Source organism: Plectrocnemia conspersa, unplaced genomic scaffold, assembly GCF_051122295.1.
Source record: "Plectrocnemia conspersa isolate PC_06_02 unplaced genomic scaffold, ASM5112229v1 ptg000009l, whole genome shotgun sequence".
NCBI classification, from domain to species: Eukaryota; Metazoa; Arthropoda; class Insecta; order Trichoptera; family Polycentropodidae; genus Plectrocnemia; species Plectrocnemia conspersa.
Genome location: NW_028277173.1, coordinates 17,819,893 through 17,845,293, shown reverse-complemented (window position 1 = coordinate 17,845,293; position 25,401 = coordinate 17,819,893). Strand labels below are relative to the sequence as shown.

Genomic DNA, 25,401 nt, shown 5'->3' with positions numbered 1-25,401 from the left:
AAATTTTATCACAATGCCAGTAATTTTAATAATGATCTTGAACTTTCCAATTTGGAATGCTTGATAAAAATCCTTATCGCACAAGTGAGCGTTGTTGTTTTTTATGAATTGACATTGCCAAGAATCAATATGCGAACTTTTTGGCGAACGAATAATTCTAAGATTCTTTCATTGCTTTCTCGTTCATGTAATATGACAGCCTTTAACTTTTTATTGTGATTCTATTTAAATCTAGCAATTTAATAGTGAAAAATTTTTGCGAATAAATAATTGCATCTAGTCATAGAAAGTGTTTGGGATATATGAGGGATGTCCTGTTTTATGAAAATAAAAATTTATTAATTAACTTGAGAACCGTTTACCCGCGCGTTTTAAAAATAACCGATCACCCTGTTATTTTTGACGGGTATCCAGTTATTTTAATTTCAATATAATACTTGATTTCTCCATATGAAATATATATCTCTCACAATTTTTAAGATGCAAAATTCTGCGGCTATTCTTCTAATTTGCAAAACCCATTTAGAGATTAATTGGTTAGTGAGAGCAGTGTATGTAATGTATGTATCCGATAGTTTTATAACACATTTCTTTTCCGCATCATCAAACATTTGCCGTTTAACAAAAAAAAGTATTTACTTAAAATACACACGGCATACTCGGGGGACGGTTGTACACAAAAAACGGCATTTAAGTCTATTGTTATAATTTTCCGTCAAAGATTTGTGAAAATTAGAGTCTTGATCGCTTATTACCAATCGATTGATAGATAGCCCTCTAGCAAAAAATGCAAAAAAAAAATGTAATACTCCAATACAATTTTGATATCAATTACACAGAATAAATTATTTAATCAGTTAATATTCAATATCGATTTAGAAGTAACAAAATATATTTATTCTTTACTTCTGGAAACATGAAAATAGCAAATTCTGCTTATACAATTAGGTGATTCATAAATAAAAGATTATAAAATTTTCAATAAATATTTTATGATGCTTTCAAATTTATAATATGCGGGAGTTGTCAATGATCTGCACTTCATAAAGTTTCTGTTAAAATGATGATAAAATCCCCATGGTAAAAACTGATTTTGCTGTCAACAATATATTGGGACGGGTGAGCCCTTTCGCGTGTTATATCGATAAGCAAATTCATATACTAAAACTATATCATGCTCACAGACAAAATTAAAACAAGAGTAGTTCTGAAATATTTCTTTGCCATTTTATTCCATCTTACTTTGAATTCACCGCGAAAATGAACTTTGACTGTGGACTTTAAATGTATGTATTATGACTAAAATTAAATCTATCTTAGATACAACTTTATAAAAATTACATTTGTTTTATATGTGGTGTAACATAACTTATCAAATTGTTTATCCGTTATTCTACGAATATTTTAAAACTGATAAATTTATCAACCACAATAGTTTTACAACAAACAATATTTTTAGCCGCCGTTATAATTATTTTGGAGTACTAATTTTAATCAAATTTGTTTGAAGTTTAGAAAGCCACTCCAAGGAAGTACTCGAATATTTTGATTAAATTAAATATTAACAATTATACATCGGTTTTAATTTTCTATTCAAACGTTTTTTTTTATTTTTTTACAAAGTCTATTAAGTACAGCAATATTCTTGCTCAAAGCAATTAACGCTGAAATATGGTCTATAAGTCTAACATAAATAATAAAAGAATATGCACTTTTAAAGACAGCTGTTAGACACCTAACATAAAATACCGTTTCTAAACGGGCAAGTAGCTAAAATCCATTGCTGAACGAACAAAAGCACCTGCTCTAATGGCCAGAATAGTATATAAAGATATACAGTGAAATCTCAGTATAGCGAAGCTACGGGACCGAAAAAAATGTTTCATTATACTGAAAATTCGTTATATTGAATGTAAGAAAGGTGATATATTTTTATTTTATTTTTAATTACAGCATCAAAATAAACTTTTTTATCGTTTTTTGTCGATTTTTAAGGATACTGTAATGAACACAATAAAATTGTTAAAAAATGTTTTATAAAAAAAGTTTGAGGGTCGGCGAAACACTTTGAATATCGCTCGTGAACATATCCAGCACACACCAAGTCAAGGAATTCGAAGAAATATTGTGGCAAGTTATAACGCCATTTTTAAATTCGAACAAAATATTCCGTTATACTGAGATCAGTCTTCGTTACAATGAAAACATTTTGTATGAAAGTTTTTTGGGGACAAATTGAAGATTCGTTATACTGGGAATTTCGTTATTTCGGTATTCGTTACAGAGAGATTCCACTGTATATCTAATAAAAATAAAAGATTTTAGTACTACCCCAAAAAAAACCAACACCGCAATAGAAACTTTACTTCCATAATAATTTCAAGAATATCACATTCAGCCCAAAATAACATAAAAGACAGCTTTCACCAAATAAACCCTGACAACATTCGAAGTTAGATAAAAGCAGCCGCTTCTACTTCGATCGTCCGATTTCGTCAAGCCAAGTATAAACCTATTGAATCTCCAATCGTAAATTAATTCTCGAGACTACTTGAAAACTCATATGAAATACATTTATATATTAATTTTTTAGTCGTGTTTAAATTTAAAAAAAAAATTTTTTGTCGAGTACAGGTAAAAATGAAAGCTCATTTTAGGTACTTTTTACAGTTTTAACTACAATCCGTTTAGAGCAAAAATAAATCACAAAAAATTAAATCGAGCTTTGCTTCTGATTTTAACTACTACTTTCTACTACTTTAATATTTATTTTTTATTACGATTCTTATAATTATATTTTTTGAATTAAATTTCAAAAAGATTGTGATATTGCATCAATGGATGAAAGTTGAACATGAGATGAGCTTTTTTAATGTAGTGTTCTTATTTAATAACGGTGTTAATTGTAATATTAACATCATTAACAAATGCTTGAAATTAACCTTCATTTAAAAAGATGTTACTTGTTTTTCTTAAGCAAATTGTACAATCAATAAATATTATTATTCTTTCTGTTTAGGTTAGATATATATTGCTCTTATTAAATTCATAAGGGTTCTTAAAGCAAAACATTTGCCTAGGGCGTTACGAATAACAAACACGGCCCTGATGTAGCATACACACATTCATGCATACAAGTATGTGTCTTTTTATCGCCAGTTTCAATGAAATAAACGATGAAACGTTACAGATGTGTGTATGTACATAGGCCCCTCTATTTAAGATTAATCAACGCTAGTTAAGCGGCAGTCAGCGAGACAACATCGGACGTGATCAGTTGGTGTTATGTTTTTAGTTACTCGTGTGATAAACATTGTGTATTCAGTGAAAAGTGTATTATTCATTCCGATCAATGATTATATATATGGTACGTATACGATTGCCAAATTTGCATTGAAGGGCCTTTGAACTTTGAATTTTAATGAGAGTGTCAGTCAAGTACTTTTAGGTAGTAATCGAAGTGACGCATTTGCAGTGTCATTATTTTTGCTATAATGGCGATAACTATCGTAGAAGGGAAGCGTGCGGTTTCTGAGCTGTTTTTTTGCTGACAGCTCACTTATGGCATACCAGACTTTAATTGATTCATCAACCGACATTTTTTTCAATGTGTAAATGTAAACGGACAAGAGCGGTCGTTGTTCATCTCTGGCGGTTCTGGCGGGGAGCTTATGCAGTGTATCATGCGAAGCTACTTGCAGGTGACATGAATGGCATTAAAGCAATTGGTGTAATTCGCCAATTGTCGCCGACAATTGTGGAAATGTGTGAGGCGTTGAGAATGTGGATAAGCGAAGGCGGCATGCGAAATATTCACTAATTTAGACAATCATTGCCTTTGTTCGTTGCATTGCTTGTCATATAGTATTACAAAAATATGCAGATAAATCGGTACTGATAAAAACACCATCGATTTCGTGTATGAAGCAAATATATTTATTTAGTGATACGCAAACCACAAACCTCATCCAAGCTTATCGTGCATTTAAAATATTCTAAATTAAGCATATTTTTAAACACTGATATCTCACAAACCGCTAATGCTGTTAAAAAATTATACTCCAAAGCAAAGTTATTATTAAATCACATGATACTGATATATATTTTAAAAATTAACCAATACAAAAATGCTTAACCCTTTAACCCCCATTTAGCATTTCGAGCTACTGTACTTAGAATTGGAGGCGTATTTTTAATTGTAATATATATATTTACCGAATTACAGTTAATGTGTAATACAACAGTGAAAATCTTATCATGCGCTTTTATTATTTTTGTAGTATTAATATTTTTTAATTTAATATATCTGTTAACATATTTTTTCCTAATGTTCTGTTACTTAACTTTTTGTACAGCATAAATGTGTTAGATTCGTTGTACTACTCTATATATTATATTATGATATAGAGGGTACAAACTTTTATTGTATTGGTCACTTATAAAAAATTAATCTAAATTATAAAATATGGATATTTTACTATTGAATATACAAATACCCAAACATTCAAAAAACACCAATTTCACGTAGAAATGTCAGTGTAATCAAACATTTCTTTAAAAAAATAAGGGCATCACGCATTGTCTTTCAATACTTGCAGTTTTGCCCCAAACCACGTTCTTGCGTTCCAATTTTATGCCAACTATCCACGGCAGTAACAAAATATTTTATTAATTTTAACATGAATTCTTGACTTTTTTATATATAAGATATTCCCTATGAGCTGATATAAAAAAATTTCCAATACCTAATACATATGACCTATCTCGATTTTAATTGATCATCACGATATTCATCCGTAAGATTATGAAAATCTAGGTAAACCTAATATTTGATGATCGATCAAAATTATAATTATATTATAATCACTATTTCCAATCTCCCAGACACGATATACCTTTGAAAACACTAAGTTCCATATGGGATTTAAGTGAATATTCAGAAACTTATACCACTCGTCTATCGTGCTGGTATAAGTAAGAACTTTTTGTGCATTTCTATTGATCAAAATGTTTCGTCCGATGTATGAGAGCTTAAAGATCTTACTTCTCAAAAGCTCTTGCCCGTTATTGTGTGAACAATCGTACACAGTATTTATGCAAATGTCTTGTTTCATTAGTTTATAGTGCAAAATTAGTGCTTACTTTTGTTAGTTAGGTTTGTTAATATTATTTGGTAATTTAATTATACTTATATTATATTATATTTAATCAAACATATTTGGTTATATGGTAACATGGGTTAACAGATTACTCCCACTTTTTCCACTTTACCTACATCTGGAACCTCTCCCACTAGCCATGTAATGTGTTCGAGTTGCTTTTTGGAGTACACGCGTGTCACTACAGATTTTATAATTATTTGTTATAGTTATTCGATCGTTTTATTACAAATTTCGTTCCATGTCTCGATTTACGCGACATTTTCTGGAACGTATCTATCGCGTAAATCGAAAGATGATTATATTTGATTAATATAATATATTCCTAATCAGTCTAAAATAATAACTGATCAGTCAAGTAGTATTAATTTATATTATAAAGATATTTATTAAATTTATAAATAACTATTTTACATTATTGGTAATATAGGTATTTTACATTATTAACTGAAAGTAAACTTTCTTCAAATTATAATAATCATCTTGCATCAAATTTAAATAAATAATTGTTGCTTAACTTTTTCAATAATTTTACTTGTTGTGTTGATGAGAGATTGCACAAATGTTTTGCAGATTAATTTTATTTGCCATTCGAGTGAAAAAACAATGAAGCATAACGTTGGAGATAATGAGAATAACGGATGCTTCCATGATACGTCGAGCAATTTCATTTCATGATAGTCAGGGTTGAGATAAATAAAATTAATATTACCCAAAGAAAACTATGTACTATATTTTAAAATAAAAATAATATTTTATTATGTTTTGTCACGTGTTTTTATTATACAATAGAATGGAATATTTCATAGCTATAAAAATTTGAGCATTGATTTGCGTAATAACTCACAATTTTATTATGTTTATTTATTTATTTGCCAGATTTTTGCTCAATATATTACAACCATGTAAACAAAATCAATGATATATATTTGATTAATAATTAACTATTATTACAACTCACAAATAATAAATGTATCTATGAATAATATAGCTCAAATTTTAATTATTTCTCCCGATATTAATCAGTGAGATTCGAGAAATCTAGGAAAACATCATCTGTTATGATCGTTTGAAAGTATAAAATATTAATTTCAATATCTCAGACGCTACAGAAATTAAAAATAAACACTACAGTTCATATGGGATTCGAACCCAGGTCTTTCTACTTTACCACTGGTGAATTCTGCTTTATATATTTACATAAAGAAAATGTCGAGCTGACGTTCTCGTCACACTAAATATTATTATTTATTTTTGTGAGTGTACATTTATGCTATTTGCGTATGCATATTTGCACTCCTTATCTAGGGTCAGCAGTTTCCATATCGCTACTTTATCTTCAAAATTGTTAGCAAGGAAATGTTATTATAATGCTTACTATATTATTTAACAAAATATGAAATCTCTATTGTCGTATATTAGATGTGTAATATATTTATCTATTGTAAATAATTGATTACTAAATGAAACACTTGAAATCAAATATTGTGAGATGATTTATTATATATAAGATTACATGTAGATATATTCATAATTTTGTTGAAATTATAACTACAAAATCTGTTTTTTTATGTATTTAAAAATATGAACCAAAATTTCTGATGAATTTTGTAGATATTTTACCCAAAGTGGTTTGTTAAATTTGTAGATATTTCCCAAACATCGTTGTTTTATTATTATAGCTTTGAGAATCATTTGACATACAGCTCGATATTTTTGGTTATTTCACAAAAACTTTTATTTTACTTCGCATTAACTTATTAATACTAAATTAACATTTATTTAGTCCGGGAGTAATTTTTCTTATTATTTTACTTTATCAAAGTCTGTAGCGGGAGATTCAAAATATTTTATGTAAATATAAATTATAATTTTTTAAACTATTTTGAAAAATAAATATATGTTACAAAGTTTTATATTTAAAATTTAGGTATATGTTTCATAAAAGTAGTGGAATTTCTTATACAATAAATAAATCACACAATTATGTTATGTAATGATTTATAGTGATATACATACAAAGAACTTATAAAATTAATTTACAACTAATAAAAACTGATATTGACTTTCACCGATTTTTAAATGAAATTGAACTGTACTTAACCCTTTGATCGCCAGCCTAAGAATTTAAAATTTGTCGTTTGGAAAAAATGTTCTCTACTACTGAAGCATTTCTCTTACAACATATTTTAAAAATAATAAATAATAGTAACATACGGCAAATCTTGCCATAATCTTGCAAAATCTGATATATCGGATTATGGCAACCAATGGATCAAAACAAGACTACTTAAATCACTATATAATTTTACGTATACATAAAATGATCTTATATTTGTGGCATTATTATTTTATTTTTAAAAACTGTATGTATGGGATATTTTTATTTTTAGAATAATAAATTTAGTTTAGATATGAATAATTATTATTAAATATGTTTCATGAACCTCACGGGGGTCTTTTTTAACTCCCCTGATATTTATAAACGAATTAAAAGAGAATTTTCTATAAAACAATGACAATTGAGCGCCTTTATAAAATATATATTTATAAAACGGACGGATTGAACACGACTGTTTTTGTTAAATTCGCCCCACTTACACACAGAAAACGGTAACTTTTAGTTTATTTTAAATTAAAAGAAAAAAAATAGGGATTTTTTCCATGTAGAGTGTTTTTAGTATTAATAATGATGACGTCAACGATTAATTTTTGATCACTCAAATCGATAATTTAGATATGTTTTTACCATATTTATAAAATAAAATTTAATCGAAATTTTATATCACCATGTAACCGTGCAGCGCAATATTTTTGTGTATAATATTTTACTAAAAAAAATTAATAATCACTATAAATAATATGATATTTCCTCCAATTAAAATAGCTTCTAGTAAATACACAAAAAAAATGGCTGCGAGCATTTAAATTTCAATTAAAAATCACTGCTTTTGTGTAGAGAAAATTAAAATCAAAACCACCATTACAAATTCGGCCCATAACAGCTTCTGGTCCAGAATATTCAGGGCTCGTCCATTTTGCTTAGTATCCAAAAATATATAATGACTTAAGTGATAAATGACTACATTAAATCACTCATCTGGCTGCATAATATGTATTGCTAATATACATAAGGTAAGAACATATTAACTGGCATAAACATAAATATTTGTAAGTCTTTAACATCAATATAAAGTTTTATAAGGACTAAAATGATTTAAATTGCATTGATAGGTGAAAGCATTTGCACCATATCTTAAGTCTTTTGTTGTGATTACAATCTAAATATTAATGTATACATAAAAAAAACCTATGTTTGTTCAATCTCCGAAACAAACACTCTACAACCCATTAAAAGATGCAATCCATCAGACAACATTCAGTAAAATAGCAAAAGCCGGCAAGTAAAGTGTTAAATTAAAAATATCATTTTTCATTAAAAATAACTAACTTACTTACGTTTACAAATTTCAAAGAAGTTGTTGAACTATGCAACACTTTTTGACCGTAAATGATATGAACATTCTCGAATTACTTAAGTGGCTGCCGTCATTTTATGAGTTATGGTAATCGTCGCTCATTCTAGAGTACCAAAATGATCCAATTTGGGTCCTTTGCTCTTTTTATACGCCAATTGAATACCCAGAATATTTATCATATTTTTTCAATCTTCCATTGTAACCTGTCAGGTGTAAGCCTAATGCGTTACAACGGGGCAAATCTGTACCAAATAGGTATGACAATCAGGTATAAGTAAATATTAACCACCAGATTTTTCAGTCAAAGAATCAGTGACATCTATACAAATAATTATCAATTATAATGTATAAGCAATAGATGTCACTTTATACCTGTAGTTTTTTGTTAAAAATCAAATTGTTATTTTTTTAAAAATCGCTATTGTTATAGCGGGGTAACCCAGGTGAGCTCGTGAGCCGAATACGGCCCGCGGGCCGGAGGTATCCATGCTTTTTACGAGCAATTCAGTTTCTCAACGAGTTAGCTCATAATTATATTTTCGGTGATAGCTATAAGGAGATGAAACAATTTCTGTGGGATGGTTCATATATTTTTTTATGTGTGCGCCACAATATTTTGTTTAATATATGTTGCTATAATTTAACACTTTTTTATGTGTATGAAATATTAAATATAACTTTTGACGCATTGGGGAAACTTATCAGATTTGTAATCAATAAATATATTTGCCTTTAACACATTTACCAATGTTAGTATTTTTACACCCATTTAATAATATGCGTGTATTCATTTAATAGTAGTAGACATGAAACTTAGTTTAGTAGATGGATATATTTATACTAGTTTATATGTTATTGATTTAAGGTCTTCGTTGATTTGGTTGGAGTTGGTTTGAAATGGTAATTACGATATTGAAGGCAAACATCACCGCTAACAATATTTTGACATCCTTAGATTTCGGCGAAAATATACTGTATCATAAATAATAAGATAAAGTTTTGAGTTATTATATAATAATTATATCTGTATCCGATTAATGGATGACGAAATCAAATTGTATATATGTATATTCTACTCAGATTTGCTGGCATTCCACCCCTGGGAGCGACGCAGCAGCCACGCGGCAGGCGTGGCCGGGGCTCGCTATCTCCTCGGCGGCTAACCTCGTCAACTGGCCGACCTCTGCCCTCGCCCACGATAATCAATTTGACCTTTTTACTTTAGCTATTGAAATAAGAATTGGACTCAATTTAGACCGATTCGGCTTCAATGGAGAGCACGTCGGTGGCGGCGATTCAAATTTGAACCCTCGCGCCAGTCACGGACCTGACACGGACCGCCACGGACTGTGAGCAACACTCAACTACTCAACATCTTTAGAAGGCCATATCGAGGATCTGTAGCTGAACGCTAAGTATGAGTGCTTAATTTTAATTACATCTAACATGACATTTAAAATCTAATCCTTGATTCATAACACACTCCTTAGAATATATGACACATTCTTGCATTTTTGCTTATCTAAAGTAATCACAGTACTTTCTCTGATATCACCATATCAATATAATACTAAATTATGACTATGCTTTCTTATCAATATTCCTCAAATTTATTAAAACTGGCTTATGTGCTTCCATTACGCATGTGATATATGTATGTATGTACGTATCGATGTCAACTTTACAGAAAAAACTAAAAACTGTGGTTACTTCTAGATTTTTCTATCTTTTGTTCTTTTCATCAGAAGATTCATTTGATTTCTTTTATTTAATGTTTTTCTTAAATCCATAGATATATATATATATATTTATAGTTAACTAGATACGTGGCAATAAAAGCATGATACAAATAGTTGTCTGTATGCTTTCGAATAGTTTCTATATTACTTTTTGCTAAATTATAATGGGTATAGAATATTAACCACAAATATAATATTTATATGTAAAATTCTAATAATGTTTTGCTTTTTAGATATTTTTCAATATACTCATTTTTATTTTTCAATACACATCAATACAAAAAAATTCATTATCATTTAATTATATCACTTAATTAATGTTATATGCTATATTCTGAGCTCATAAAGCTGCGGTTTAGGTTTTATATTCATCCAAATTATAAAATTTTATATTAGAAGATGTGATTTTTTTATCATTATCAATAAAAAAATAATCCCTTACCTAAGCCAATGACAGACCTTCAAATTTTTTGCTCCGCAAAAAATCATCTTAGCTTGCTTGCATGCTTGAGTTTTCATAGCAAAAAAGTAACCAAAAACATCAGGTTTTTTGCTTGATTATTTTATATTACAATTTTTAAATAATTTAACAATAAAAATAGGTGTATATCATATGTAATGCAGACGAATCAGAACACGCGAGCGTCACTCGGGTTGGTGCAAATCGGCACATGTGCCGCGCGCGAGTTTATCTCGTTAAAGCAGATTAGCTTTGGTGCCATTTGCAATGTATACTATGTCTGAAATTTCTATATCAACGCAACTATGCTCAGCTAATGGAGTCATTTCTATCATTATCTATGTGAAAAATGAATATGTGAGTAAAGTACTAGAATAGTATTATATCATCATATACTGAAACATAAATTATCTTGATAAAATAGTCACACAACGTTTCGCATTTTCAGCTCGCAACGGTATTTCCATCATGAGCTATAGAGCCTTGAATTATTTATTTAAATATTAAAGACATTACGCTAAATCGCGTAACATAAAAAAACATTCATACAGTGAGCTCTGGCGTCATGAAATTTTCACGGGCAACTTTACCATATTCAGCTCGCATCATTGTTTCCATTATTAACCTTCAAATCTGATTTTTATTTTTCGTAGAAATACTATTTTTATTAAATTATTATATTATAAACATTAAAGGGGCATGAAAAACATTTATATGTTTTTTAGGGGCAGGAAATACTTATTAATATAGTATACGAAAATGTCTTCAAAAACAAGCAATATTGTTATTTTACATTGCAATGTGCACTTGATCTGAAGAAGTTAATTACAGAGCATTGAATAAATCACTAAACTGTCAAAGACAATACGCTACTTTGCGTAACATAAAAAAACACTCACACAATGAGCTCTGGTGTCATGAAATTTGCACCTTTATTTTGTTATGCCAACAAATTCAATCATATACACCTTGCAGCGTCATTTTTATCAATAGGTATAGAGATTTTAAATATCTATTTAGTTGTCAAAAATAGGACGATATATTGCGTAACATAAAAAACTCACATAAAGTGAGCTCCGGCGTCATGAAATTTATATGACTTGCTATGTCCGGCAACTAAACCATTTTCAACTTGCAACGTCATTTAAATTATGAATTATATAACTGACAAAGATATGGTGCTATGTTACGTAGTATAAACGTAGCGTAAAAACTGAATCTAATGATAATAATATAATCAATATTACACACTTTTTAGACTTCACTTTAATCTTTAAAAAAACATTGTATGATTTTATCATTTCCCAAATAAAACGAACGCACTGTAAAAATATCCATACAATAAATATGTGGCAGCACAGTGCGAAGTTGTTGAACGTTTGTATCATTACCGAGCAATATTTTTTTTTAAATATATTTAATGGAGCATTTAGAATGTTTTGCCATTAAACTGTTATATTATATAATACAATTTTTGAATATTTTACTAATGAATTGCGAATTTATGAAAAAAATTCAATACTACCTTCAATACTTGAATATGCACACAAAATAATAGTAAAAATTTCATAAAAAACGTTTAAATAAACTTTAGATTTTTAAGTCTTATACTATCATGAATCGATTTCTCTATTTTATTCTTAAGTTGAAATAAAATGCTTGTATGGATATATGTTATTTCAAAAAGTAGCAGTATTTCTATCACTTATTGTGTAAGTCTTTATTCACCTTGATATCCATTAAAGGACAAATCTGCACCAGGATTTTATTACATGCAATGTAATAAAAAAGTGAGTCTACATTACTCCTGAGATTTTCTTTTTAGTCTTCTTTGATAAATGTAGCTTATAAAACTTAAAAAATTAGACTACTATAAAATACTAATAATACAACTAAAATCAGAATATATCTTTATGGCAAACCAAAATCCAAAAATATTAGTTTAAGTTATCTATATATGTATGCAATAGTATACATCACAAATGAATACTATACTAATCTACATCGACAAATATATCAAAAACGGTTAATTCAACTTTACGTAGCTACGTTGTTCAGAAATGTTCCCCAATTATGTTTATATCTACAATGTTAGTTATTGCTGTTGCCTCCTTATGAATGAATAACACGAAATCATGAGTGCGCATGTATCAGTAAAATATATGTATCAAACTTGTTGAGATATATGTTTATATCTATACATATCTAATTTATTTTAATTAATAATATGTGAAACTTCATAACATAGCAGTATTTTTGGTTATTTTATTACTAGAGGGAGTAGAATAATTACCTTAATTCATATTTATTGAACAAAATTGGTACACAATATATCCTACAAACCTCTAGTGCATACAGTGTGCATGGATTCCTCCACAAAAAGTTGTTTATTTGTGTGTTTCCAACCATTCGAGGAATCTGTTATAGAACTCACACCATTTCGGAACTTCCTACTCTCTTGCTGAAGAAATAGACATGTATCATCAAACTGAATTTATATGCATATTTTTCATTTTTGTAAAGTTTTAATTTGACTTACCCTGTATCATATATAAAATAATATCAATAATTTCTCACTGCGCGTCCAAAATAACGTAGATAATATTTATGCCAATAGATTAACAGTTTTTAATTGTATAATCTTCAATCAATTGTAACTGTGCGATTAAATTTAAGCTATATGTTTTATATATTTTTCTCTATTACAAAATTTCGCTCGGTGCTGTTTTTTGATACATTATGTTATTATAGAGATCATTATTTCAATGATGATTTGTAAAAAATTGCACTTTTATCCATACATGGCGTAGTATTAAATATATTTTATACATAATTAAAATGATTAATTTTATATCCTTAATAATAAAATAACTATCACATACTAGTCATCCATTTTCTACCTACTTTTTAGTCGCTGCCCCCCTGCTCTTCTCATTACTTCTACATTTTTTTTATTAAATAATATTCTACAATAACATCAGATTGTTTTTCACATTTACATATTCTATTTTTTTTTAGGAAATGAAATTTTTAAAAAATGAAATCAAGAATTGTACCAAAACAAAAATATCATAAAACGAATTATTAAGCAGACCACAAAATTAATCGCTACCTGGAGAATACATAAAAGTAGTATAAATTAACAGAAAGCTTTCTATATTTATTACCCATTGAAAATAGAATTTATTCATTAGGCATAATTAAAGTATTTTATAAAAAACAATTATTTACATAAAGTAAAAAATATATATTTCAGTATTTTATAAAATTAGGTAGTATATTATATCATATAGATCTAACATATATAAAATATTAAAAATAATAATAAATAGATGTGTTATAGAATACAATAGATGGCGTTAAAATTTAAATTTTGGTAAAAATAAGAAATAACCTTTGTTTCCATGGAACTTTCAAATATGTAGTCACGTTTCTCTTCTATCTGTATGTTCATGATTATTTCAAGAAGATCCAAGCCAAATTGAATATGACGTAGAGTATACATATTTTGTTTTAATTCAATACATAACTTACTTTTGTTCTCATTTATACATACATATATGGAACAGATTTTATTTGCATTTAAATACAATCTCTATGACTATTCTCGTATACTTTAACCATATTTTTTACAGCTCATATTGTAATTTTAATATCATAGCCAAAATGTGCGAACAACTCGCACAAATTGAATCAATCTACACAATGGAATCATGGCGTTTCCGATTAAAACTTAATTCAGTGTAATGCGTGAGACACTGCATGTATGTACGTTCTTCAGCTGCAGCAATTGATAGTAATAAATAAATGAGGACGGAGGAGGAAAAGGACACTTAGCAGCTGACAGGAGCAATCGCGAGGGAGCGACGGACACCAGGAAATGAACCAATCAAGTCACGTTACAGATTTTTTCACTCTTCAAAATATGTGTTTTCGTAAACGTCGGATAAAACCGTTGCCATTCCTTGTCGCTAAGTACTAGTGCCGCAGGAGTTCATGTTAGTATCTCCTGTAGTCCAAGTGCTTATCAATAGGACATGTGCATATCATCACAATTCAAGATTTACCGAGAAGAGACCTTTGTGTCGAGTTATTGTTTTGCATCACACAGTTCATAGGCTATCAAACATGTCTGCAAACAATACAAACAAAGAACTATCTGCGAGACTTGTTTATTTCTTATTATTTATATATAAAGAACAATCAAACTAATCGTGTAACATTAAATTAACCTTTAATTAAAATAATTACGTTCTTATTTATATATTTACAAAAAATGTTCATAAATGGAGCTTATCGAATAATCAATTGTATCGACTTTTACTTTCATATTTATTGCAATAAACAATAAAATTTACAAAACATTGCAATAGCAATGTCTATTATACTTAATAATGTATGGGGTGAACTAAAAATAACTACTTGCTGAATGCAGATATCTCAAGAAGATTTAATGTTATTGTTAATAATAAATATGATTATATGAATGGAGTAAAAATGCATATTGAATAAAATATGCTGTAGAATTGTTATTTATTAAATTCTTCTATTGCACCATGAAAGGCATTAAAGTACAATCAACAACTTCTAAGTAAGTAGTGAAGCACCAGACTGAAAGCAATGTCTGTAAATTAATCATATATATTTTATTACCTATTGGTACAACTTATAATATGCACAACCTAGTTTGATTTTATTTTAATCATTCATCACAATATTTATGTGAAATTAGAAAAACTCAATCTGTGATGGTCGATAGGAATTATAATTATATAATAATCATTTATTCTAATCTCTCATACGCGATAGAAACAGAAAATAACTAGAGTACATATGGAATTCAAACCTACGACTTTTGGGTATTTGTCACTGATGTATCGGTCACTATCATGCTAAGTGTTTTCATGTCAGTCTGCAAGAGTGCCGTCAGATGATTTTATAGCCAATTGTAGCGAACGGTGTAAAAAGCATAAGGTAAGATTCCTTCCTGATAAACATGATGGCCATCATGTCATAAAATATTTCGGATTTTTTTTCTATATGACTGTATTTACAAATGACCCATCTAATGAGGCAAAAATTCGTATTCGAAATTATTGTATCTCTCACATATAATATTTACCGACTTTTGCGTTTTCACATTAGTTAAGACTCCACTCTAAATTTGAATATATGTAGTATGAAATGAGCGTATTTCTTGCTATATTGTCCAACTTTTTGAAACAGCTAGTATATCATAAAGAATATAATGGGTTTAAATTGGACTTTTTGTATAACATTTATGGTTCATGAGATATAAGAATTCAGTGTCTTGGTTATTATGATCACCCTGCACTTATACATTAAATTATCTACCGAACACTAGTTATAATAGAAAAAATAATTATTATCTAACATATATTTTTATTTAAAAACCTACAATTATGTTTAGTTCTATACATAAAAATGTAAAAGCTATAAATAAATGTGTATTTAAACTAAAATAAAATCATTAAAAATATAATAAGTTCGTTTTATTTACACTCCTAATCATTAGGACACATTATTAATTTACATAATATACTTAACATAAAAGCACGTAGGAAATAGAATGAAAGGCAAGGACATGTTATTTAATACTAATCATATATACATTATTTAAAAAAAAATTAAATAAGCATTATTCCGGTTTCTTATTATATTGTATAAAATGTCAATTTTTTTATTTATCAACTTCTTCTTGCCTTAGAGTCTTCCGTTGTTATACATGTGTAAGTAAATAAAATAATTATTAAGGTTTAAAGAATGAAATAAACTTTAAGAAGAAAATTATAATTATTTAAAAAATGTATAATCCTTGTTAAGAATAATACATTAATCATATAATTATAATTATTTTACTAATAATATAAACCAGTTTGAGCTGAACGGTGACATCTTGATTATTAGAAATGTATATTATATTGTATAATAATTACAATTAATAACATAAATGTTACCAATTCCCAAACTTCAGTTTTAGTTTGGCGTTATTAAATACTAATCCTCGGTGTTCATGTAACCCTATCGTAACCGATTCGGCTAATGCCTGTCGTAAAATACAGTAAGCAAATTCACAATTTTATATATAAATCAGGTTTTTAAAATAAACAGTATAATCATAAAATAATTGCATATTTTATAGTTTCACATATCGCTCCGTGTATACCAAAGATATTCAGCTAATATAGAACGCAAAACAAAGTCTCTTTTATATTTATTAACTTTTGAATTGTATCAGCAGTAGAATAGTTTTTCATCAAGAATATAAAAAAAAACGGTGTAATTGTAATATATAGTAAAATATTACTAAAATTAACAATTTATTTTTCTACCTATGATATTTCAATAATATCTTCCTCGTTACTGAATTTCGTATTTACATTATTTACAATAGCTTCTTGTGATTTGTTTGTCATTGGCATTTCAGTTGTCAAATAAGTTTTTAGTATACTCCCGTTAGTATCTTCCCGTGGCTTTTTGGCGCAATTTTCATCGTTAACGTCGCTTTTCCTCTTACTCGAGACAGGGCATTCATTTTCAGCACCCCCGTCGGTCAAATCGATCACTTCAAATGTAGATTGCTGTGTGTTATTTTGTCCTTTTTTTGAAACAGCAACTTTTCCCTTTTTAAGTGATATCGAGGGTAACTTATCGGAACCGTTGGCCGCCCATTTTAAAACATACGGCTTCAACGCCTCCAGATGCTCATACTTGATGGGCACTTCTCTGTACAGCGGCAGTAATTCAAAAGGATCTTCGCTCACCAATTCGAAATACTCCTGAATATCCAAATCGAATATCTGATTGACAAACACCTTCTTATTTTTGCTCTCTTCGTTGCTCTTCTTATCGGCTGGCACTAAGATTATGTAAGACTGTGGATCAAGTACTCCGAGTTCAGTCGCCGAATCATTACAATTAATATCTATCGAAGAATGTATTGGTTCAACATTGTTTAATTCTATCTTGGATTCGGCTGGTTTAGTAGGAATATTTTTTGGCGACTCATTTGGCTAAAATATTAAAACAAAAATTATATTAAGCGCATAACATTAACTTTAATCTACTTCCACAAATAAACGAAGATAAAGCCAAACCCTATTCCTAATATTGATAATAAAGTGACAATGTTAAATTTTTAAATCTATATATACCTTTTCTTTTTCCATAGTCGCAATATTATTTTTAAATGACTGTTTCACAGACGAAATTGACTTTTTTGTAGTCGGAATCGAAGAATGAGACGATGACGATGAATCGTCAACATCTTTGAGGACTTTATTGCATTTATTCCTGTGCTTTTCTTTCTTTAGTAGTTTATATTTCATCTTTAATATCTCGGTGTGTAATTGAATATTTTTTCGGTTAGATAACAACAGCTCCTTAGCAGTCGAAATGTTGCTCATCTCATACCTAAGTTTCTCCAGTAGCATCCTAAAGACCATTGCTTTTTGTGACCTTGAATTTTTAAATGAAAATATTAATATTGATTAATTTATAACAAATTAAAAAAGAATGACTTACTTAAACTGGTCTTTCTCCTTATTTTCATCTGAAATAAAAATATAATAATTAAATAGTATTTTATTTACATAAACAAATCAATCTTTCATATAAAATAATATATTTTATGCTTGTTATTATTTTTTAAACTACATTCAATATTGATAGGTTTCCGCCGAAATATAATACAGTAATACCCCGAAGTAACGCGATAGATGGGACCGACGAAGAGTAGCGTAAGTCGAGTTTGCGCAAGTCGGGGTTAGATATAATTAGATATACAACGTATTGCTATTGAAACTTATTTGATTGACATTAAATAAAATATTCACCTCGCAAACCTATAATTATGTTCAAATCAGTAATAATAAATGTATTTTTGACGTCACTGCTATGATATGTGTGGCACACTGCCTACAGCTGGTGATACATAATACTATTTTCAATCAAGAAAACATTTTTTGTAAGCAAGCAAGTCTAAATGTATAAAAATACAAACGCTGTATCATGGCATTCCTTGATTTAAGATATAAAAACACGATGGAATAGTATGTATTTCATGCTAAAATGTTTATCTAAACAAAATAATGCTATAAATCTAGTGTAAAAAGAAATGGGATATAACCTCCAAATAACCTAGAGTGAATTCAATAAGACCTATATATTGTTGAATAGAATAAACTTTTGGCTCACAGTCAAAAGGTGGACATATCGGCCGGAGAGAAATTACTCTGCACACCACCGGATCATAATCTGGCTTGAAAATGTGGCAACTCGGCAAGCTAAATATTTAAGTTTTACGACCCCGATTATTCGAGCTTATATAGAGATCATTGCTGGGTGCTCATATTTGGTAAACAATAAGCGCTACATAGTTATTTTTAGATGGGAAGATGAAATGGCATCTTCTTTACTTCTATACAATAATTAGCATAATATTATAAATAGAGGAGAATTCATTATTCCGAGAGCATTAATTAACTCCTGTAAAAGTTGATCTCTCAGATCACCAATAATATCTCATAGAGATAAAAAAATTTGATGTTGTTTATTAAGTTCAAGATAAACCGGAGCTGATGTTACAGAGAGTTAATTTAAACCTCAAACCTTCCACGATAAACTTTGAACCTGGAAGCTGAGAAGAATCGCTGAACTTTATCAAGACTTCAAACCCTCCTCGAAACCTTCATTACATGTAAAATACCATCAAATCAGCAGCATCAGTGAGCTTTATATAATACAATACACGTCAATTTTTACCACTATGTACATTTCGATTAATGGCTTCTTTGTTTGAGTAAATTTTAACTCGGGGGTAGGAAAGATGGTTCATGTAAGGCAAATAAAGCAATACTATTTAAATAAGATAGCACATAACGCGATGTGTTAATGCACTTATAAGTGTATCAAATTTGTATACACGAAATAACTGCCATTAGAGATAATAATACTTAATTACTAGATCAATAAGATCGCTCTACTAAAATCAAAGTCATAGTTTTTCTTGTTAGTGGTGGTCAATCATCAGTTTTCAAAAATAATTATCATTATCATTAACATTCATCTTTGGTGAATCCAAGACAGTGTTATATACTCTGATTTTGAATCTATGAATTCCTATAATTATATAAATCAATAAGATTGCGACGCAATTTCAACGATGCAACGTAATTAGTTCATCGACCTAAAAATCGTGATATACGAACGTTTGTTTATGTTAAAGCAATTAGAGCAAACAAGGGGTCTATTCGGTATCATTCGTTTGAACGAAACGATAAATCAATGGGACACTTGAAACTGGAAACAGTACTATACCTGTTCTCTTTGTCACAAGGAGATGATGCGTCACATGTAGTCACAGGGTCGATCGAAGGGACAAATCGATGGTGTACATGTTACCTTATGGAATGTGTCATAAGGAAATGCGTCACGTGTGCAATGTATATAAATATGGGAATCAAATAAAGAAAAGACACTTGATCTTGATCTCGCAGAGAGAGAGAGTGACGGTCAGAGCCACTATACAAAAGCGTACTCGTTTAAAACAAATCGTTCGTCCAGCCGATTCCTCCTCCCGGGTCCTTAACAACAGAGCCTTGCGAAAGAGCCATTTAATATCTATCTTACCATTATAGCTCTGCCTGCAGAATAATGGGATTTAGTTATCTATTGGTGTGAGAATATTTACATTATGATATTACCTTTGGATTTACCATACAATACACTACCACAATTACATACATTATATTTGTCAAAAATTGTGATTGCGCATTTTGTTTCAACGACAAATGCAACGTATCAAAATGTAAATTGTTATAAATATAGAAAGCTTCTATATACGTGATATAAACGGTTTTAGGACACTAACTCCCTGGATATTAACCCCCCGTGCAAATAGCCCCCTGACAATTATCCCCCGCCACGTATAAAGATAATACAGATATTACTTAACACGTTTCGTGACGCTCTATTATACTTAATAAAACATATAATAACGCCGTTACCGAAGTTGAGCTGTATTATATTGTACATATGTATCTAGCTTAAAGAGAGCCAGATAATACTTTTTATTTTTTTCAAACTCTTTATAAAAATTTTGCTCGCGCCGGTCACTTGTACAAAATAACTAATACGTATCTTTTCTCCAAATTTGATTATACTAAAGCAACATTTTAAATTATCTATGTGAAATAGCACACAATCTTTCTTTCTAGCGTAAATTACAATTTATACATATTGTATAATTAATTATTCTCTCTCTCTCTCGTAAATGTGTTTGTTTTATTGATATTTTAAAGATTCTGTAGTTTGCTGAGTGAAATAAATTAGTATTGATACCATTCGTATTAAACACTATTTTATTAAAATAATGACTATTTATTATAAATACTAACAACTTATAAAAAATACTTATCTTTATACATTGTAGGGGTTAATTGTCAGGGGGTAAATGTCCTAATACCGATATAAACAGAGAAAGTCAATATAGATACATAATTGTGTGTTATTCCTAGTTTTCATATGATTCTTTGTAATGAATCATTTATAAATGTGACTTGTTCAAGTTAATGAGAAAAAAAAACATGCAATTTATGTAGAATGCCGCAAATTTCAAGCTTGTCCGGTTATTTCAAGTTTCTATAGATGTGCGTATAAAGCCCGCATTTAAACAAATATTTAGTTTAATTAAAGATTACACGCATATAATGCAAAAATATATATTTGAAATGGTCGATTCTTACCATTATGGCTTAACTTCCGTTTTTTCGAACGGCTCGACATCCTCGCTGTGGTGACAGACAATGTTGCCAGTTGAATAAGTAACAACACAGACTCCTAAAGTTGGCAGTACTAGAATAAAATTAAATACTACTTGGGTACTATTTATATTGAAAAAAAACAATCCAAACAAACAAATAAAATATATGCTACTTGGTAATTATATTGACGCCAAATCATATTATTATTAACATATACTCTGGCTTTTGGCTCTAACGTCTGCAGAAGTGGCCAACAACGTTTTAAAATGTGACACTCAAGCACCAACGTTCCCTCTAATTTTTCTATTGTGTGTGCGGATCTTCGATGCATCTGTGCAATGGCGGTGCGATAAATTTACACCCCCCCCCCCCCCCCCATAAATACATAAAAATTTTCATTAAAATGTTTATTTATTAGTCACAGTGATTTTATATAATAACAACACTAACAAAGATAATTTTTGAAATAAATAAAAAAGAAAAAAAAATATTCGTTGATATAATATAATAAGTACTAAACTTTTAGAATTTTCTTTTTATTTATATTGAATCTATATATTTGTATGTTGTGTTTTTTTTTCAAAATAAACATTTATAAAAATGTAGTTTTTTCACTTTTATTCAAAATTATTCTTATTAAATTTTCAACTACGTAAAAAAATCTTTCTCCGAATTTTGTCGATTTCTATTGTACCTACTTTTTTAAACGGAATAAATATACTAATGGACCGACCCTAGGAGATTCAATGCTCCAAAGCAAAAACACTAGAAAGTAGGTAATTAATTTTATGAAAATTGCATAATATTCTTACCCAATCGCTTGGCACTATATCACATTGGGGTTCAGCCAGTCAACCAATTTGTTGCACAATTTAGAACACAATATATATTTTATGAATTAGTGTATTGAAAAGATTATATTATTATTACAAGTGTTTATTATTAATATTATTATTAGTGTATTGAAAATATTATATTATTATACAATGAACATATAAATTATTTATTATTTTTTTTCAATAATTATTTTTTCTCTCTTCTGTCCGTTCTATCGACCCAATATTTATAAACCACATTTAAATCAACATTTTCCCCGGATGAAATGTATGACTTTATTCGTAGTAAACATTCTAAATGTTCTACTCCCATTCTATTTCTTGATCTTAATTTAATTGCATTCATTAAACTAAATCCTCGTTCACATTCAGCGCTTGATGCCTGAAAGGTTCCACAAATATCTAGTAAAACTGATATACAATCAAATTGATCTGGATCACTATGTGCAAAGGTCAATAAATCGGCAAATGTTTGAATCGAACCAGTCTTCACTTTCTCGGCAACTATAAATTTAAGATTACAATATTGTTTATGCATATTTTCGATTGTATCTTTGTCAGTAATTTGTAATAATTGAGTATATTTAAATATAAGTCTGTCTAATTGATCCTTTCCGTATTCAAACTCTTTAGCTCTTCCTATTGCGGCCTGATCGAAAGCACGCCACTCCAATAATTCTTCTTCTGGAAATCGCATTTCTAGATGATCACAGAGCAATTGGATGAATCTCAAAATCGCGGTTAAATTTATATCGCTGCTATTTAATGATAATATATTTTTCACATCTTTGCTCCAATGAACTACTTCACTTAAATATTGAGCTCTTAGTTGATTAATTTTAGCTTTTGCAAATTGAGTGGCCTCTATACTTGTTATATTGCTCCTTTGAAAATATTTGCACATTGATGATAGTTCACCCAAAACATCGTTCAAAATCATTATCGAGACGTGAATTTGAGGATCTTTAAGCATTTTCAAGCAATATTTGTTGATTGGGTCATTATACTTGTCCACTTGTTCTGTGCAATAATCTATTAAGACATTATAATTACGCACAAAAGCGCTAACTGCGAAATGCCTCGATAGCCACCTAACTCCATTAATTGGTCGAAATGAAACAACATCACTTTCCATAAATTTAGATAATTCTTCAAATTGGCCTTTTTTAACAGATGACCTGCTGAACATTGTATAGGTTGTTTTTAATAAAGTTTCAATATCCTGCATTATTGAAACTTGTTTCCAGGCATCATCGATTCCTAAATATTCTCTGAGCTACGCAATGTTGTTCTGTTAAATGGTTTATTTCCCGCTTCAACATAGCTGCTACTCCATTCTTTTTTCCAAGCATTACTGCAGCTCCGTCTGATGTAAACATAACCATATTTTGTATATTTATTTCATTGTCACTATAAAATTTCTTTAGGGCTGAAAAAATGCTATTGCTATCACAAGAACACAATTTTATTATTCCCGCAAAAATAGTCTTGTAATTCATCCCATATCGATATTTGACGTACAAAATTAGTATTTTTTGTACAGATATATCCGTACTTTCATCAACAATTAATGTATGAAACCGAGACTTTCGAATTTCGTCAAAATATTCCTTTTTAATGACTGCATTAATGCATTCGACAAATTCACACCCATAATTTTTACTTCGCCAGCTTTCGGGAATATCTGTGTATTTAGATACATGATTATGAATGTCTTGTACAGAGCACAAAGAAGCGTTTATTTTTATTGCCAAAAGAACATTATCGATTAAAACTTTGACTAGATCGCAACTAGATTTTTTGCGCTCAGTGATCTCAATCCTATTCTTCCGTTCTTCAGGTGTTTCAGTCATTATTTTCAAAAGTCCACCTGTTTTTAAATTGTTCAATTTTGTAATAGCATCCCGGTGTGCTTTATGACTTAGATGTCTTTTTAAAAGAAACAGCCTCCATTCAGTCCACTTCTTTCCAGACGAGAATTCTCCTGGCATATTGGCTTCGGAACATATGATGCATTTGACACAATCATACGTCTCGGAATAAACAAATATTTCACCAATTCTTACTTTTTGTAAATGCATTGAAGATGGCATTTTTGTTTCGACGATTTCAGAGAGCCATTCCAGTTTAAATTTATCGCAGGATTTCTTCTTAATGGTCGTATTAGAAATATCACATCCACTCCTTTTCGACATTTTAAGGGGATAAGTTTTATATAATTAATAGGTAAAATTGTACTGTAACTCTGTAAGTAATTTTTCACTTGAATTGTTTGTTACGTAAACTGAACACACCTGTTGTTGTTTATTACAAAAGTTGATTATTAGTTTTGTATTATTTATAATTTAAGTAAAAAAATCACTACTTTTTAGCACGGACACTTTTACCGTTTAATTAAAAAAATATTAAAAGAATTGCGTTGTTTTCACAATAAGGACTGCTATGAGACTGAACTCATTACCGAGTGTAATGTTTCTTGCAAGTTGAAGCATGTCAAAGACTATGAAATGTAGAGGACCTAAACACTAAAATACGATCTTCTTTTCCTATACTTTGGCATGCGATAGAACGGGATGGAATAGTGATCCCGCTCGACTTAAAATTTTGCTTGACCCTCGCAATCCTTCTGAGAAATGATTCGACTCATTTCTCCGAAAGCGTGCGAAAGAATTGTGCCTGTATTGTTTCATGCATTCGAACAAAACTAAAATCTGGCAAAGGAAACTTTCTTTTAGAATATTGACTGTGCGGAGGGTAAAACATGTGTGCGGAGACATTTCAGTAGGTGTGCGCGCGCACACGCGCACACCTTACAGGGAACATTGTCAAGCACTTCACCAAAATTATATATTAGTGTTATTCAGTGTCAAACAACTGTTATTCAGTGTCAATAATCACGCGTACTGTGATTCTCCGAAAATAATACACTGTCTTACTTTTATTT

General features: G+C 29.5%; 2 protein-coding genes across 2 annotated transcripts in view; both read right to left on the bottom strand.

Annotated features, from left to right (window-relative positions):
* l(2)k05819 (transmembrane protein 94-like protein l(2)k05819) overlaps window positions 1-25,401 on the bottom strand; it is a 605,947-nt gene that overhangs the window by 343,620 nt on the left and 236,926 nt on the right. The window lies entirely within an intron of this gene.
* Window positions 16,336-21,678, bottom strand: LOC148232121 (uncharacterized). Its single transcript, XM_088193778.1, has 4 exons — window positions 21,604-21,678; window positions 18,383-18,410; window positions 18,013-18,316; window positions 16,336-17,871 (listed from the first exon to the last, which is right to left on the bottom strand). Exons 1-4 carry the CDS (start codon window positions 21,641-21,643, stop codon window positions 17,191-17,193), a joined length of 1,053 nt encoding a protein of 350 aa, XP_088049904.1. The 5' UTR covers window positions 21,644-21,678; the 3' UTR covers window positions 16,336-17,190.